At 36.8% G+C, this 18129-nt stretch overlaps 1 protein-coding gene across 5 annotated transcripts in view; it reads left to right on the top strand.

Moving 5' to 3' along the window:
- The window catches only part of Tnpo (transportin 1), a 563147-nt gene that overhangs the window by 10117 nt on the left and 534901 nt on the right, over positions 1-18129 (top strand). For all 5 annotated transcript variants that reach the window (XM_090372882.1, XM_090372884.1, XM_090372886.1 and 2 more), the window contains one exon: positions 7776-7851. In XM_090372882.1, coding sequence (XP_090229008.1) covers positions 7776-7851 — 76 coding nt within the window. The remainder of the gene's footprint in view (positions 1-7775; positions 7852-18129) is intronic.

The raw sequence follows: 18129 nt of genomic DNA on the forward strand, positions 1-18129 counted from the left end.
TAAAATATTTTTATTGTCTACATATGAGGAACTGATTCCTGAATTTATGCCCTGTATTTTTGAGACACCCTGTGTATATATATGCAGTAGCACATCTAGCAGTGCCTATTTTAGGTGGCACCTGTGGCAAGTGCCTCACTTGCACACCTCTAACACTGGGCCTGGATGGACCTGCTCAGTGGGAGTTGATATCCTTTTGAGCAACCATACCCCCATTTCAATTTGTTCCATACTTTACCAGCATAATGTTTTACTCACTGAGATCATCAAGGTCTTTTTGGGAGATATCAGCTACCTGTGGCTGACATCTCCTAGAAAGACCTTGATCTTAGTGTGCAGCTGCCCACCCCTGTCTTACTCCTGTGTGATTTTAATGGACATAAATCCCTGTGGAGTAGTGTTGATGTTAATGGAAGGGGACGTGTCATACAGCATATGTTCACTGACAACGACCTTTCCCTTCTAAATGTGGCAACTAACATCTTTTTCTATATTTGCATACTTGTACATTCTCTGCTCCCCTTCTCTCCTTCCTTCAATTACTTGGGCTGTAGAGGAGGACCTCTATAGAAGTGATTACTTCCCAGTGATAACCACTCCTTAACAGGAGGCCACGTCTACCTTTTAGGTTACCGTAGTGGAAGATTGATCAGGCTGATGGGAATGCCTTTCAACATCTGGCAGAGTTTGACACCAGTACAGTCAGTCAGGAACCTATCAATGATGCAGTGGCATACATCATAGAAAACATTGTTCATGCATTCTTTCTATGAATACCCAGCAGCAAAAAAGGCACAAAACAAAGCTTGGGGGATATTCCGATGACATCCTACTGCACTAAATATCTTAGTCTTCAAACGTGCACATGTCAAAGCATGGTATATTTGCCGTCAGAGCCAGATGGAATCGTGAATCCATTTTACATCCACTGTTACCCAGGCGACAGCAGTAAAGTTGTTTGAGACAAATCCAGAAAATGAATGGGAAATATACATCGCACCCGTCATCTGTCCTGGAATATAGCAGATGCTTCATTGCAGACCTAACTGCAATAGCTAATGCTTTTGGGGAGACTTTTTGCTACCATCTCTTCAACATCTTCTTACTCCCAAGAGTTCCTCATCCTGAAAAACAAACACAAAAAGCAGCCAATTAACTTCAAATCTAAGGATTCTCATCCTTACAATGGACCCTTCACCGTAGAAGGGTTAAAAACAGCTCTAATTCTTACCAAGGTAAGTGATACTGGACCAGATCTCATCTATTATAAAATAATCAAACTTCTGTCAGCTAAATCCATGGACCAATTTCTCTTTCTGTACAATAGGATCTTTCTAGAAGAGCAATTTTTAGATTCCTGACATAAGGCAATCATGCTTGCCTTCCCTAAGCCAGGAAAAGGTTGCAAAATCCCAAAGTACCGTCCTATTGTTCTGACTAGCTATCTGGGCAAAATGGTCAATGCCTGTCTTATATGGTAAAAAAAAAAGGTAAAGTGCAGCCATTATCAACCCACTGCAGGATGGAAGCCTCCTCAACAATTCATGCTGAGGGAAATGTACCATAATCTGCAATTCTGGTCCATTGTGGGTTGGCAGATCGACCATATTCAGCAGTCAGGGGCTTGAACCCCAGTCTACTCAAAGAGCGTGTGCTACTGCACTCCTGCTCCTGACCACTTGGCTACGGAGGAGGCAAATACTATAAGGCAGGCAGGCATTGACCATTCTCTCCAAGATTTTGCATAGACAGGTACCGTCCTATTGCTCTGACTAGCTGTTTGTGCAAAATCTTGGAGAGAATGGTCAATGCCTGCCTGCCTGCCTTATATCGTATTTGCCTCCAAATACCATATAAGATGGGCATTGACCATTTTTCACACACCTTGGGATTTTTCTTGCATTTTGCATTTTCAGAACTTTCATCATAACTAACAGTTCTCTTTTAAAGTTTTTTTGGCATCTCCAGTCCAGTTGTTGATGTTTTCATTCTCTTTGATAAGCATAAGTTCTTTCTCAGTGTTTTTTCTCTATTTTTTTATAAAGGGATTTTCTCATTTCCTCACCTATTCCCCTTACAAACTGATGATATACCAGTCTTTCTATGAAGCCTTTGTCTCATTCCTCTATCTCCAATTGTTCCTTCGAATGGCACAAACAGTTGTAAAAACTTAACTGTTTCATCACTCTTCTGGTAGCATGTGAAAATTTGGTCAGGGTGCAAAGTGATTTGAAGTTTTCCAAACAATTCTTACAACAGTCATTAAGTATCTGGTCTGGTTGATTTAAGCAAAGGAGAATTATTTACTAAAGAACTCACTTTTCTGTATAGTTTATGCTTAATAGCAAGTGTCAGATAATCTTCATTCCATGCACCTTTTCTTTGCAATAGCTGCACATTAGATAAGAATTGCTGAACTGAGTGCTCCACATTCTCTCCATTGAATGTGCCTAACAGTTTTCCTGGGTTGAAAAATAAAGAATTGAAAATGATGCTTGATTAACAATTTCAGAACTGATAGAAGCATACGATTCTATTTTACTGTTTATTTATTTTTTTTGGTAAAGAAAAATATATTTTAAGAAAACTGAGAAACAGAAAATTCACTTCAATGATATCCTGTGAAATGTGCCAAAATGTTCTTTGGCTGTTTAATTTGTTTAATTATCACGGGTGTATTATTACCTTACTTTTTATTTCTTACAACAGTTGGGTGTATTATTATTTCACTTTTTATTTCTTACAACCCTTTTACACTATTCCTTTCATTAAATAAACACTGTATAGAACACAGTTTATTGTCATAACTAAGTAGAAGAGATTAATTGTCCCTCTTTTAATATAACAGTATAACCATCCCATTAAAAGGTATTTTTGTAAAAAAAATATTTGTTTGGCAAAGTCTTTGTTATCCACACTGTTTAATACAGGTTGTGATACCCTAGATGTATCACTTGTACGAATTTTCTCTACTAACTAATCAAACAAAAGACAACTTATTTTGTTAAAGCAAAATGATAAAATGTTATGTGAAAAAAAACAAATATTGGGGATAAACAAAGGTAACTCCTTTTTTATAATATTATTTCTCATTTTAAAATGTGAATATATATTTTCCATAATAGCTGCAACTTTTGCATACCATTTATTAAGTAAACTGAATACTAACTGAATATTCAGACTTTTTTTTATACTGTAGATGGAGAGAATTTAAAATTGATTATCTGAAACATCCTTGTTCCCATTTGTTTTGGAATTTGGATTCTACTCTGTATACACATAGGTAAATCTCTAGGAGGCACTTGGATCAGGTAGTGTATAATCTTGCTTCTTCTACTCTGCTAGCTGGTGACTGGAAGGAGTCTGAGTAGCGTATTTTTGAGAAGCAGTGTTGAGGCAATTTACATCGAGAGCTGGGTATATTCTTGCTGTGTGTACACCACACGCAAAAATTTCATTAATGCATACAAATCCCCCACCACTTTTTCTTCAACTGTTTGTGATATGTTGAGCAAACTTATTGGTGAAAAGATCTAAACCTCCCAAAAAACTCCTTATTCATATCACAAATATGTGATCTGAGTTCCAATCTTAAACCCCAATTTATTTTTCTGACAGAATCTCAGTTATTTATTCCCTGAAAATTGCCACTTATCTCAGTTGACCTAATTATTCACTCTATGATACCTTTTGCTTCATTAGGGCATATATGCACTCAGATATTCCTTGTCAATCTTTCTGAACTGGAATCTCCTTTTGGCTTAAAATCTCTCTGCCTCATTCTGTCAAATTCAGAACTCTTTGACTTGCTTTCTTCAAAGCTCAACTTTTTTAGGCTTAACTTTCCTAACAGCAAGATAATATTCCTTTGTGATTTTAATGTTCACAATTTCAGCTGGTTTTAGGCCTAGTTACACAGACCCAACTGATCGGGATGTGAGGTTTTGCAGTTACTAACGACTTCACATCTGTTCATTTACCTACTTGAATATCAGACAATCCTAACCATACACCAAACACTGTTGACCTTTTCCTGACCAACCCTTCAAAGTACATAGTCAATGTTAGTGGCCATCTAGGCCCTTCACATCACTATTTGGTCTATTCTCCAGTTGTGCCTCTCTCTCATGACCATTCTGAGCCTTGTGTCATTTGTCGTTACAAGAATGTGAAATTGGAAGATCTCTATTTCTATTCTTCTTTTCATTGGTTGGATTACTGTTTTATATCTGTCCAGCTCTATTTTGGCCAGATTGTGTCAGTGAAATATTCTTGTAGTAATGAAATCCTTTATTCCTCATTGCATTCTAAAATCTTGTCTTTCATCTAAACCTTCCCCACCCCCTAGTAAATGTGCTAAGGCTATTCAAGATAAGAATATAGCACATTCTTCATGATTTTTGTCAAGTTTTTTTATAGTTTGGTTTGACTTTTGATAATAACTTCATTGTTATGTTGGCCAGTCAAGTTAAATTAAGAAAAAATTAATATTTAAAAGCATTTATGTACAAAACATACATTTTTATAAAACTTCATATCCGCAAAGAAATTCGCTACACAAATCCTGCCATCATTGAAAAAAAAACTTACTACCCATAGCCAACTTGCATTTAGAAAACTCAGAACTTTTAAGTGAAAAATTTTTCAAAAGTTGTCACCATGGGCCCATGTGTATGTTCAAGAACTAACGTGCAAAAGGGTGAAGTCACTGTGCATGTTTTCAGTGTCTATATAACGAAATTCCTGAGCGTACTAACAGTAATGTAAGGTAGAAAAGCACTTACTTTTATAGGTGTTCAAAAAGATGCCCATGTGTATAACAACAGGTGTTCATAAGTAACAGCTGTGCATTAATAGACTACAGGCATATGTAATACTGCCATTGATGTCAGAATTGTGTTGCTTCTAGTGGAAACTGTTTTTTGGTTGTTGTTGTTTTCAGTGATGATTAGGTATGACTTCGTTTATCCAGCTACTAAAATACAAGTTTTCTGCTGACCAATGTATGATTAGCAGAAGATCCACATGCATTAGTGGAGAAAACCATTGCACAGTCTGAAGTTCATGTTTATGCAACATGTCATATAGGTGGTTAATCGGTTTGATATTTTTTTGAGAGACAATTAGTGTGCAATGGTTATTGGTTATTATTAGCCATATGGTACAAGAAAGCCTGAGGCTTTTGCTGCACCAGCTGAAAAAAATTTTTTTTTTTTTTTTTTTTTTTTTCAGAGAGAGAGAGAGAGAGAGAGAGAGAGAGAGAGAGAGAGAGAGAAAGGAGTAGAAGGGAATCACCAGTAAAGAGAAGAATGGTGACATCCAGCTGAGAACCCTAGGTGTGCCAAGCCCATACTTACCAGATATGAGCCCCTGGGGTTGTGCCATAAAATGGTTTATGGTTTAACTGCTTGTCACTCTGAGGAGATTTGCATTTGAATCTCCTTGCAGACTGGAGGAATTCCCTAATGCCTTTTCAGCTGCGGCTGTAGTTTGCTGATTTCAGGTGGTTGTAGGCTATTAGTCACTGCACCATTAATTTCCAAAGACAAGAATGAAGATCAAGTTGAGTGTATATTTCTGTTGGAATAGTGCCACTGCACATGCTGCTAAAGTCTCCATAAAGTGGCTTTGTGATGTGTTTTGAGACAGTGATTTCAAAGAATAATTTTCCTGTTACATCTCTAAACTTAATTTTCTGGGAAACAACCCCCACCGTTTATGGTGATAATTCTCACACCTCTCGAGCTGGAAGAAGTTGTGACCGGCATCACCAATATTACTCAGGCTGACTGAAATCTTTTCACGAATGTGCAGAAACATGGAGAATGCCTGTTTGCATGCATGTGGCATCATTTTTGAGAATCTTCTGTGAAGGTAAGTGCTTTTCTGTAGGGCCCTAACGTTATTTCTAGTATTTTTCTCAGGTATTTAATTTTACATGGATTTTGTAGATATGTATGCGGGCTTTATAGATGCATTGTAGCAAGTGTCTGTAATGCTAGTTATTAGTTTTATTTCACCACAGTTGGAAAATACAAGGATATGTTCCCAGTAATTTTGTATCTAAAAATCACAGTAATTTTGTACCTAACTCAAACTACATTTTTAATAGTATCCTGTAATTTAGCAGTGGCATGCAGTATCTGTCAGGTGAATTGTGAGAGAGAGTTTTTTTTTTTTTTTTGTTTTTTTGACTGGAGATTAATGACTGAAACTTTCTTTACTTTCCTAAATATAGAAAGTTTAGACCTAGTTTTGATTGATGATAAATAATTGCAGTTTGTCAGTTTCTTTTTTTTATATAAAGGTACTGAATCTATACAATAATTTAGGTTCTAATCATTTTATAATTCATTTATTATACAGTGGTTTTTATTTATCATATTTTTATTATGTATGATATTATTTTATTATATATGTGTGGTTTTTATTTATCTTTTATTTATTCATTTCCTAAAACATATATTATGGATAATATCATCATTCACAGTGTATGATGATATTATGGATAATATCATCATTCACAGTGTATGAATATTAGACAACTTTAAGAACAAAAGAAATACAGTAACACAAGAAGTCGGTATAAACCATAAGAAACAATACACACACACACACATAATATATAACACTGGTTAACATGTAAAATGTTATGAAAACGAAAATATCCAATCTTGACTAATTTTATGCTGCTGAACACGAAAATCACATTAAAATTTGTCGATTGGCTCTTGTTTTTGAATTACAGTTGGGGGTCTCATATTTGCAAGTTACTCTACATTGTCAACTATGGCTCTTGGCAAAACGCGTGGCAACACTGCATTTTCAGTTCCACTATGCTCTTATCATGAGATTGGCAACTGTCACCTTGCTCTGCATCACACAATAAGTTGTCCCCTCAAATGAGTCTTCAATTCTGTTGCAGAAATCCTCAAATATAGCTAGATACTGGGTGATTTGTTCTCAGTTAACGGATGTTCTCTGTGAGATTCCTACTTAATGTACAGTATTTGTCTCGTGTAGGATTAATTATGCCCCATAATTGTGTGAATAGTCCGGATGACTTCTGTTATGTATGTAGAGAAGTCATGTTAGCTTCAAGAAAGCATCCCTTAACTCAAGCCATAAGTTTTGGCCCACTTCAGGGAGGAATTTTAGTGGATTATAATTTTATTATTGCAATTGTATCATAATTTTAAAGTATATTTTTAATATCTCAGTTTTTTCTGACATAATGGCTTCCATCGCTAGAAGTTGCATGCCGTTTGATATGTCTGGGGTAGGGTTGGGGTCTTCGGCTGCTATCCTGGGGTATTGAATCATTCATGGGCTTGAAGTGAAGGTGAGGAACACATTTTGAGTTTTAAATTATTATTCGTTAATTCATCGGTATTGCAGGAGAGTAGGATAAGAAGAATTCCTATAAGACAGAATGAAGGTAAATTCCTTTGTATATTCCTAAACTATTTTTTTAAAGGAAGTATTTTCTTATTAAGAAGAAGCTCTTTTAAAGAAATTTAAAAAAAGAAAATTTTAAATATTTTAAAAAATATTTAAAAGCTTTTTTAATAAATTAATTAAATTTTTAGCATAATCTGTTTTGCTATAAGGGGAAAAAAAACAGAAAAAAGAATGTCTAAAATTTGTCAGTTATATTTCCTTTTGCCTTTGAATTGAGTGCATTTCTGAATATAGTATCCTGTGATTACAGTACAAAGAAGATAATTCTTTTACATTTATTATTTTGTTTGTGTGTCTTAACAATATTTTTTCAGAAACTAGAAGAATTAAACAAATATCCTGATTTCAACAATTATTTGATATTTGTGTTGACCAAGTTGACAACTGAAGGTAAATATGTTTATATTCTGTAAAATTTTTGTAGCTTCTTGAAATTTAACTTTCTATGCATGGTGAAATTTTATTTTGAATTTCATTTATCCAACTTTTTCTGGTTGTTTAGCATTGCATTAGTTGAGGCATATGATGCAAGAAAGCAAGCTTATACAGGTGACTCCTGCTTAACACTGATAATTCATTCCAGAAAAACAGAGCGCTAAGTGAATCTACTGTAAGCTAGTGCCGCATTGCCATAAGGTAAAATGTATTTGTGAGTTGCAGTTGGTGCCATAGGATATTTCCTAATCAATAATAAACAGTAGTGAAAAGATGCACAAATGTTGGTCAAAATATTTAATATTCAAATATTTGTACATATAAAATATTCTGCTTATGAAACAACAGGGATTACCTTTATTTTAGATATAGGAAGCTTCTTTTCCAACCAACTCTCCTGGTCCAACATGCTAATAATTCTTTGGGAAGGTAATATCAATTTTACAAAACATGTGGGACATCTTCCCCACTGTCAGAACTGTAGTGTTCAGACCCCTCGATCTCAACCTTGAGCACTCAAGACTTCTGTCTTCAAACACCATACCTCTGGCAGCAAGGAAACCATTACGTGGATTGACATAAAATTAAATTTTGAAGGTCTAAATCGCTTAATAAATATGAACTGATTATTTATTTATTTATTTTTTGGTCCAGTAGCTCGACATTAGAGTTAAATTTAGGGGTCTAAAAAGTTTAATGGATATGGGGGAGGGGGTTTAGATAATTATCCCCCCATATCCATTAAACTTTTTTAGACCCCTAAATTTAACTCTAATGTCAAGCTACTGGACTAAAAAAAAAAATAATAATAATAATAATCGGTCTATGTTTATTAAGTGGTTTAGATCTTCAAAATTTAATTTTATGTCATTCCACGTGATGGTTTCCTTGCTGCCAGAGGTATGGTGTTTGAAGACAGAAGTCTTGAGCGCTCAAGGTTGAGACCGAGGTGTCTGAACACCACGGTTCTGACAATGACGAAGATGTCCCACATGTTTTGTAAAATTGATATTGCCTTCCCAAAGAATTATTAGCGCATTGGACCAGGAGAAGAAGGTTGGAAAAGAAGCTTCCTATATCTAAAATAAAGGTAATCCCTGTTGTTTCATAATATAATAGAATATAGGAATTATCGTGCACTTATTAGCTCTCTATTATCAAAAATATTCTGCATTACATCCGTATATAATTATGTGGTAACTTTTTTTTTTTTTTTTTTTATTATTATGAAAACCCCAAACACAATAGGTATTAGAACCTATAGTACTTAGTACTGTGCTTGGGTTGGAGGTTGAGAAAATGAAAGAAGATATTTGTTGACATTAGACTTGAACTTCTGTAGACTGTAATTTTCAGGAAATACGTACAAAGGAAGGTTGTTCCAGAAAATAGCAGTTGAATGAATAAATAAGATGAAAAGTTGGTTCTGTGAGTTTGAAGTTAGACAGTAAATGGATGTTGGCTGGTGGCGGCACGTGTTCGGACTGTTTTGAAAGAGAGCAGGAATTATAGAAGCCAATTCAGAAGAACAGTGCCCATGAAAGTATCTGTAGAAAAGGCTTGCAGCAGAAACAGTACGTCTGAGACAGCGAGTGGAGAGAATCTGTTAGTGAGAAGTCATTAATTAACCTAATTGACCTCTTCTGAATGGAATCTAGAAGCCTGAGTGAGGTTTTGGGGGCACCGCTCCAGATGTGGGAACAATATTCCATGGTAGGGCGGATTTGCGATTTGTACAGAGTGAACAGCTGTTTGGAAGAAAAGTAATGCCGAGAACGAAAGAGAAAACCAAGTTTTTTTAGATGAAGAGGAAGCAATATTTGTAATATGCTTGTGTGCTAAGAGAGATTAGAAGTCAGGGTAATGCTCAAAAGAGATATATCATTTTGCCTAGGAATTGGAGTGTCACCAAAGATAAGCATAGGAGCAGAAGAATCCTTTTTGTGAGATATAAGACAAAACTGAGTTTTAGCAGGATTGAAATCAACTAAGTTGTCCTTGCCCCACTGGAGAATTACCCGGGGATCGGCATTTAAGGAATTGGTAGCAGATATTCGAGAATTTGAAGCTGATTGAGCAGGGCAAGGCTTCTCAAAATGTAAAGTGGAATGCAATGTGCTATCATCGGCAAAACTATGGATAGGATTTCCAGTCAATGGAAGAAGGTCATTAATATACTAGAGGAAAAGAGTGGGGGAAAGAACTGAACTTTGGGGGACACCAGCATTAGTGGAGAAGTTAGAAGACAGAAAGCCATCTACCATCAACCTCAGTGAGCGAGCAGAGAGAAAACTGGATAATCAATTACAAAAAACAGTTGGCAAACCATAAGATGGAAGCTTGTTTAGAAGACCTTTATGCCAGACATGATCAGAAGCCTTTGAGATGTCAAGAGCAACTGCTTCTGTTTCACCAAACTTTTCCATTGAATTTGTCCAGAAAGAGTAGAAGTAATTGCAATAGGACGATAAGTGGATGGGAGGGATTTGTCACCCTTTTTAGGAACTGGTTGGATATGAGCAAATTTCCAAGCAGAAGGAAAAACACCTTTGGAATAAGAAAGCAAAAAAAGGTGGCAAAGAACAGGAGCAAGTTCAGGAGCGCAGGTTTTGAGAACAAGTGGAGAAATACCATCAGGACCTGGAGCTTTCTTTGCATCCGGATTCGTTAAAATCCTTCTGACATCCTTTTGACGGAAGACCACAGGAGGTATTGAATGGAGCGGGTTGGGAATGTTGGGAGGTGTTTGACCAAGTTCATTAATACATGAGTTGGAAGAAAAATGGGATGCTAGCAGGTTAGCTTTATCCTTGGCTGAAGTGACAACAGAACCATCTGGTTTTAACAGAGGGGGATCAGAGATGGGCAAAAGTTGCGGCCAATAGCTTTGGCAAGAGACCAGAATGCTCGGCTATCATTAGGACAAGAAGCAAGTTTGCTACTCTTAGTCTGTTCAAAATCTAGTTTGGACTGATTAATAACTGCTTTACAATTGTTGCGAGCTTTGGTGTAGGCAGAAAATGAAACTGAAGAATGGGAAACAAGCTAATTACAATATGCAACATTCTTCTCTTGAACAGCCTTAGCACATTTATTGTAAAACCAAGGTTTAGATAAAGGACGAGATTTTAAAGTGGAGTGTGGGATAAAAGATTCCATTCCTGCAAGAATAATTTCACTGACATGATCTGAACAAACGTTGACATAAGAAGTTTTGAATTCTGCATTGGATATTATCTTCAATAAAATTAGTTAGTGTTTCCATTTCAATCCTAATAGCTGGCCTAGCCCTAGTTGCTTGCAGTGGAACAGCTATCTTTCCCGATGCTAAAATTAATTCTTTATTTTTTTATAATTGTTCTTACAGTTAAAGTTGCAAGCCCTAAATTATGGCACACATCCGCTTGTCTTTGACCGGAATCGATTTGCTTCAAAACGTCTAATTTAATTTTCAAATTCAGTCTTTTTCTTACATTTATAGCCTTCGTTACTGCCTCCAGACGTTGTTGCTTTTTCGTTCTTATGGGCCATTATTAACTCTTCGAAAATGTAACTGCGTTGGTTGCATTAATTACGATACAATGTTCAAGTAAACTGTCCGTTACACACGATGTCTAATACTGTACTGAGTGATGACTAGACTTTGGATAAATGCATATAACGCAAATATTACAAGCAATATACTTGATCGTTTTTTCAAATGTTGATCTCGGAACTATGTAACAAGTCACTGTATTGCAATTAATTTAGCGTGCGAGAAAATTTCACTGAGTATGTGAAAATATCTCTCGTCGGCGACGTTTTGACCATATTTTTATATTCATTTTCAAGCTATTGACTCCATCAAATGAAACTATTTCGTTAAATATGCCAAAAATGCAATCTTTAAAAGAGCGTTATAGTGATCTGTGACAGCGTTATAGTCAGATATGGGTTATAATATAAGAACAGCGTTATAGCGAATCAGCGTAAAGCGAACCACGTTATAACGGGGGCCTGCTGTATATCATTGACAAAACTCCATAACCTGCTCTGGCACCCTGTCTGCACTGCTCAGAGAACTTCATATCTGACTGCACAATTAACCCCAGGTCTTTTTTCATTCTCCACCTCACTGAGTGTAGTATCACACAGTTGGTACATTTCTCTTGGGTTACTGCTACCTATATGGAGTACTTTGCGTTTGTACATGTTAAACTTCAATTGCTACTTCTCAGCCCATTTGCCTAACTTTTCTAGATCCTGTTGCAGTAGCATACTGTCTTTACTGTCATTAACAACCCTGTCAACTTTTGTATCATCTGCAAACTTGGACATTAGTCTTGATATACCTTCATCAATATCATTGATAAATACACAAAACAACAATGGGCTCAGCACCGAACCCTGGGGGACTCTGCTAATTAGCATTAGTAGAGGCATATGATGCAAGAAAGCAAGCTTATGCAACATCAGCGGGGGGAAAAAAAAAAAACGCTCCCATTTCACCCCTCTGTTCGTTCCAAATACCTGTCCAGTTCAGCCTTAAATTTATTTAAGCTATCAACTTCCACAACAAAAGATGGAAGTCTGTTCCACCAACCAACCAACCAACTACCTGCCGGCTAAAGGCAAACTTCTGCACATCTATCCTACAACTGTCTTTCCTCAATTTGAATTTATGCCCTCTCAGGTGATTATTCTGAGTAAGAGAGAGAATCTCATCAAAATTTAACCATGCTCAAACCATTCAAGGCCTTATACACCTCAATCAGATCACCTCGCATGTGCCTAGTCTCCAGACACTGTAAACTGCAAAACTTAAGCCTTTCTTTGTAAGAGCAACACATTGTTCCATTCACTAATCTTGTTGCCCTTCTCTGTACTCGTTCCAACAGCTCTACATCCTTCTTAAAATGAGGCCTCCAGACCTGTATACAGTACTCAAGGTATGGTCTGACCATTGCCTTATACAAGGGGATAATCACCTCCTTATCTGGGGTGCCTCCATAGCCATGTGGGCAGGAGCAGCAGTGCGTAGTACATACTTCTTGATTACACCAAGGTTTGAGCCTGTGACCACCAAATACGGAGAATGCGGAAACGTCAGGGAATGACCACCACAAATCCCCGGAGCAATATGGCTTTAGTTGCTAATGCTCCTAAAAACCAAATAACACAACATAACCTCCTTATCCCTGCTAGAAAAATTCTTGTATATCATTGACAATACACCATGCACTACCCTTGCAGACTGTCTGCACTGCTCAGAAAACTTCATATATGCCTTCACAATTATCCCCAAGTCCTTTTCATTCTCTACCACTGTCAATATAGTACCACAGAGTTGATACGTTTCCCATATGTAGTACTTTACATTTGTCAATGTTAAACTTCATTTGCCACCTCTCAGCCCATCTGCTCAACTTTTCTAGATCCTGTTGCAGCAGTGTACTGTCGTTAGTGTCCTTAACAACCCTGCCAACCTTCATATCATCTGAAAACTTGGAAACATTAAGCTTGATATACCATCATCAATATCATTTATAAATACAGAAAACAACAACAATGGACCCAACACTGAACTCTGAGCAACTCCACTAATAACATTAGTCCATGATGAGCAGTGACCATTGATTTCCACTCTGTCTTCTCCCACTCAACCATTCTTTTATCCATAGCAGCAATTTGCCTCCAGTGCCACACTGCTCCAATTTGTGCAGCGGTCTTCCATGCGCAACAGTATCAAAAGCCTTTCTAAGATCCAAATATATGATATCAAAGTTATTCCCTGCATCCAGCTCCTTTGTAACCACATCATAGTATCCAATCAAATTGGTCAGACAAGACTTTCCCATAACAAAACCATGCTGTGTCCGAGCTATAACTGAAGTTTTGTCTAGATGATCCTGCAATGCTTCTTTAACCAGTGCCTCCATTAATTTTCCTGGAACAGAAGTTAAACTAACAGGTCTATAATTACTTGTGTGAATTGGGGTCACATTTGCACATCTCCAGTCCATGGGTACCTCCCCTGAGTCCAATGAAGCTTTCATAATTATGGCTAAGGGTTTGCTTACTTCCTTTTCTGCCTCCTTTAATATAGCTGGATTGATCCCATCCACCCTGGGTGCCTTTTTTATGATTATCTTCAACAATTTCTCCTCCACTTTACTCTCAGTTATTACAAGATTATCTAGCTCATGTCCAGAGTTTAATATGCGTCTGGTATTCCCCTCCCTGAATAACTCCTCATGTGTGAATGTAGATGCAAAATACTCATTTAGTTTGTTAGACACCTCAGCAGGATCATCAACAGTTGAACCATCAATATCCAGTGAACCAATCTGATTCATCCCTTTCCTTCTAGAGTTTACATAGGTAAAGAACTCTTTGCTGTTTTTCTTTGCATCGTTTGCCAAAGATTTCTCGTAATCTGCCTTTGCTGCCTAATCTCCTATTTATCATAGGCTTCCATGTCACCCATTAATTTATATGTATCCCATGCATTTTTCTTCTCTGCCATATGTCTCATTAGTTCATCTGACATCCATTTAGGCCCAAACCTTGAACAATATTTCTTAGTGGGTATGTAAAGCCTAGTAGCTTCCAAGATAAATTCTTTGAATGCCTCCCAATTTGAATTTGCTGTTGGTAACCACCATATAGAATTTAAATACTGTTTCAGACCACTGTAGTCTCCTTTGCGAAAGCAAAAACCCTTCCCTTTACCCCTGATGGTAGTTACCTCTTTGAGTAAATCCCACTTGAGCACACTGTGATCGCTGCCACCTAGTGGTTCCTTTATCTGCAGATTCTTAATGCATGAAAAATCACTACTGATAATCAGATCAAGAGTATTACTCCCTCTGGTTGCGGCGCCTCTGTAGCCAGGTGGGAAGGAGCAGCAGTGCGTAGCACATGCTTCTTGATTAGACCGAGGTTCGAACCTGTCACCACCAAATACGGAGGATGTGGAAAGGTCAGGGAATGACCACCGCATATCCCGGAGCAATATGGCCTTAGTTGCTAATGCTCGTTAAAACCAAATAACTAACTAACCCTCTAGTTGCCTCCTGAACATGCTGATGTAGAAAATAGTCATCCAATAAATCCACAAAAACCTTGCTAGTGTGTGAGTGACCAACCCACAAATTCCAGTCAATATCCAGGAAATTAAAATCCCCCATTATAAAGACTCTCTGATTTACTGGCACACTATTTCCCTGTACATTTTCTTATTATAGTCATCAGAGTAAATAGGCCTATCATCATCAGCCATGTTCAAACCACTACAGGATGAAGGCCTCTCCGGCAACTTTCCAGTTCCTTCTGTTTTGTGTAATGGCCATCCATTTACTATCCACAAACTCATGAATTTCATCTACCATCTCCGCCTTTGTCTTCTAGGTTTTCTTCTAGCTCCTCTTGGGTACCATTCTGTTATTTTCTTAGTCCATCTGTCATCATGTCTTCGAGCTATGTGTCCTGCCCAAGACCATTTTAGTTCTTTAGTTTTAATAAGAATGTCCTTTACTTGAGTTTGCTTCCTAATCCATGTGTTTCTCTTCTTATCTAACAGTCTGATTCCCAATATAATTCGTTCCATTCTTCGCTGTTCTCAGTTCATTCATAGTTCTCAGCTTCTTTTCCATTCTTTTGGTGAGTGCCCAAGTTTCACTTCCATAAGTCATGGTGCGGAGTATACATTGGTTCATTATTTTACGTTTCAGACAAACTGGGATATTGCTCTTCAGTATGTGACTATATTTCCTGAATGCTATCCATCCAAAATTTATTCTTCTCTTGACTTCCAGCCATTTATCATTATTACAGCTAATAACTTGTCCCAGATAAGTATATGACTCCACCTTTTCAATTACTGCTCCTTCGATCATTATTTCTCTTTCTGTGGCATACTTGTTCATCATTACTTTTGTTTTAGCCATATTCATCTTTAGTCCAAAATCCTTACTGACTGTGCATAACTGATTAAGATTTTCCTCTAATTCTTTGGGATCGTGGCTTATGACCACAATGTCATCTGCAAATCGTAAATGATTTAGGTACTCTCCATTCACATTGACTCCTTTCTGTGACCAGTCTAATCTTCTGAAAGCTTCCTCAAGGGCAGCAGTAAACAGCTTCGAAATTTCCACGATTTTAAATTTCCTACTGTCTTTGTCTAGTGTAATAAAGGAGGTAGCATTGTCATATATTTTCTTGAAAATCATAATATATGGGGTAGCCATGCCTTGTCTTTCCAGTGCCCAAAATATTGCCTTATGCTGTATGGAGCCAAATGCCTTTTCATAATCCACAAATGCCAGGCTAATGGTGTTTTATATTCATTTGCTTTCTCCATTAGCTGTGATATTATGTTGAGAATATGTTCCACAGTTGAGAATTCCGTCCTAAAGCTAGCTTGCTCTTTCAATTAATTCTCATCAATTATTCTTTCTAATCTGTTAGTAATAACCCTTGTGAACAACTCGTAGATGTGGGATAGCAAGCTAATTGGTCTAGAACTAGGGGACATAAATTCAAGTTACGGGGGGAAATGTTTAGATTGGACTGCAGGAAGTTTTATTTTAGCCAGCGAGTTATAAATTACTGGAATAAGTTGCCTTCATGGGTGGTAGAGGCCGACAGTTTGGGGAAATTCAAAGGTCATCTGGATAGTACTTTCGGGTAAGGGAAGCGCATAGGATGATAGGATTAATTTCCTTTTTATTTATTTTTTATTTCATTTTATTATTTTTATTTATTTATTAATTATTATTATTTATTTATTTATTTAATTTTTGTTTTTATCATTGTTTTGTTCGGATTTTTTTTTTTTTTTTTTTTTTTTGGCTGTTGCAGCATAAGCCATAGGCTTTCTTGCACCATACGGCCGTTACTAATACTAATACTAATATTTCCAATTTCTGATTTATTTCCTTTCTTATGCAACAAAACTATTATTGCATTATTCCACTGCTTAGGCGTCACACCTTTTCTAATGCACTTTGTGAAGAGCCTTGCCAGTTTTTGTGTTATATCTCTTCCTCCCAATTTTAACAACTCTACAATAACTTCATCTTCCCACGGGGTTTTCTGATTCTTTGTTTTGTTCAATGCATGTTCTACCTCATCAGGAAGAATATCGTGTATGTCGTATGTGTTGCTAATTTGCGATCCATCTATCCCATTGCTGGCATCATTCCCTCATTCCTTGTATATTTCTCTATAGTAATCTTCTGCTATTTGAATTATGCCTTCTGCTATTTATAAGTACACCATCGCTATTTTTCAGTTTCAGTATCATTTTGTCTTTCTGTATTACTGCTCATGGCTGCTGATTTAAGTCCTTTGTTTTCCCTTAATGCTTGTTCTACTTTTCTTGTGTTAAATCTTATGTCCTCTCTGAGTCTCTTTCTAATGGTTTTGCATAACTCAGTATACTCAATTTTCTCCCTGTCAGTGTTTATCTTGCTCTTCATTTGTCACCTTCGGTTCATCATAACAAGTGTTTCTCGACTAATTTTTTCTTCTTTATATTTCTTTTTACCTATAGGTTTCTTGGGCTTTATCACTTTCAGAATGATGTAATAGTCCTCGTCGATATCTTGGTCCTGAGCAGTCTGCAGAAGCTCAAACTTGTTCTTAAGTTCCAGTACATACTGCTTTTTCTCCTCTTCTGTTATATCAAAGACTTTTGTATTATATACTCGAGTTGGTTTATTCCTTTCCATTCCTACATCTATATCAAGTGTACATATTACCATTCTGTGATCACTTCCAACATTTACCTTAATCAGGACGGTAACATCATTCACGACATATCTTCTGTTAGTGAAGATGAAGTTGATTTCATTAGTTTTAATCCATTTGGACTCTTCCATGTCCACTTTCTGTTTGCCCTTTTCTTGGAAAAAGTGTTCATTACTGACAGTCCTTGAGATTCTGCAAATTGCACAAGTCTTTCACCTCTTTAATTTCTTTCATCAATTCCAAAATTTCCTATAGTTTCCCTTTCTGCGCTGTTTTGTTTTTTTCCAACCTTACCATTGAAGTCCCCCATAATAATAGTGTAGTGGGTTTTCTGCTCATCTAGAAAACTCTCAATTTCGGTGTACATTTCTTCAATCTCTTTATCATCATGGCTCGACGTTGGTGCATAAATCATTATAACCTTTAGCTTGTACCTCTTAGAAATCTTGAGTAGTCTTGACACCCTTGGTGATGTACTTTTGAATTCCAAAATGTTGT

Source organism: Mastigoproctus giganteus, chromosome 4 (genome assembly GCF_048544385.1).
Source record: "Mastigoproctus giganteus isolate SK-2022 chromosome 4, ASM4854438v1, whole genome shotgun sequence".
NCBI classification, from domain to species: Eukaryota; Metazoa; Arthropoda; class Arachnida; order Uropygi; family Thelyphonidae; genus Mastigoproctus; species Mastigoproctus giganteus.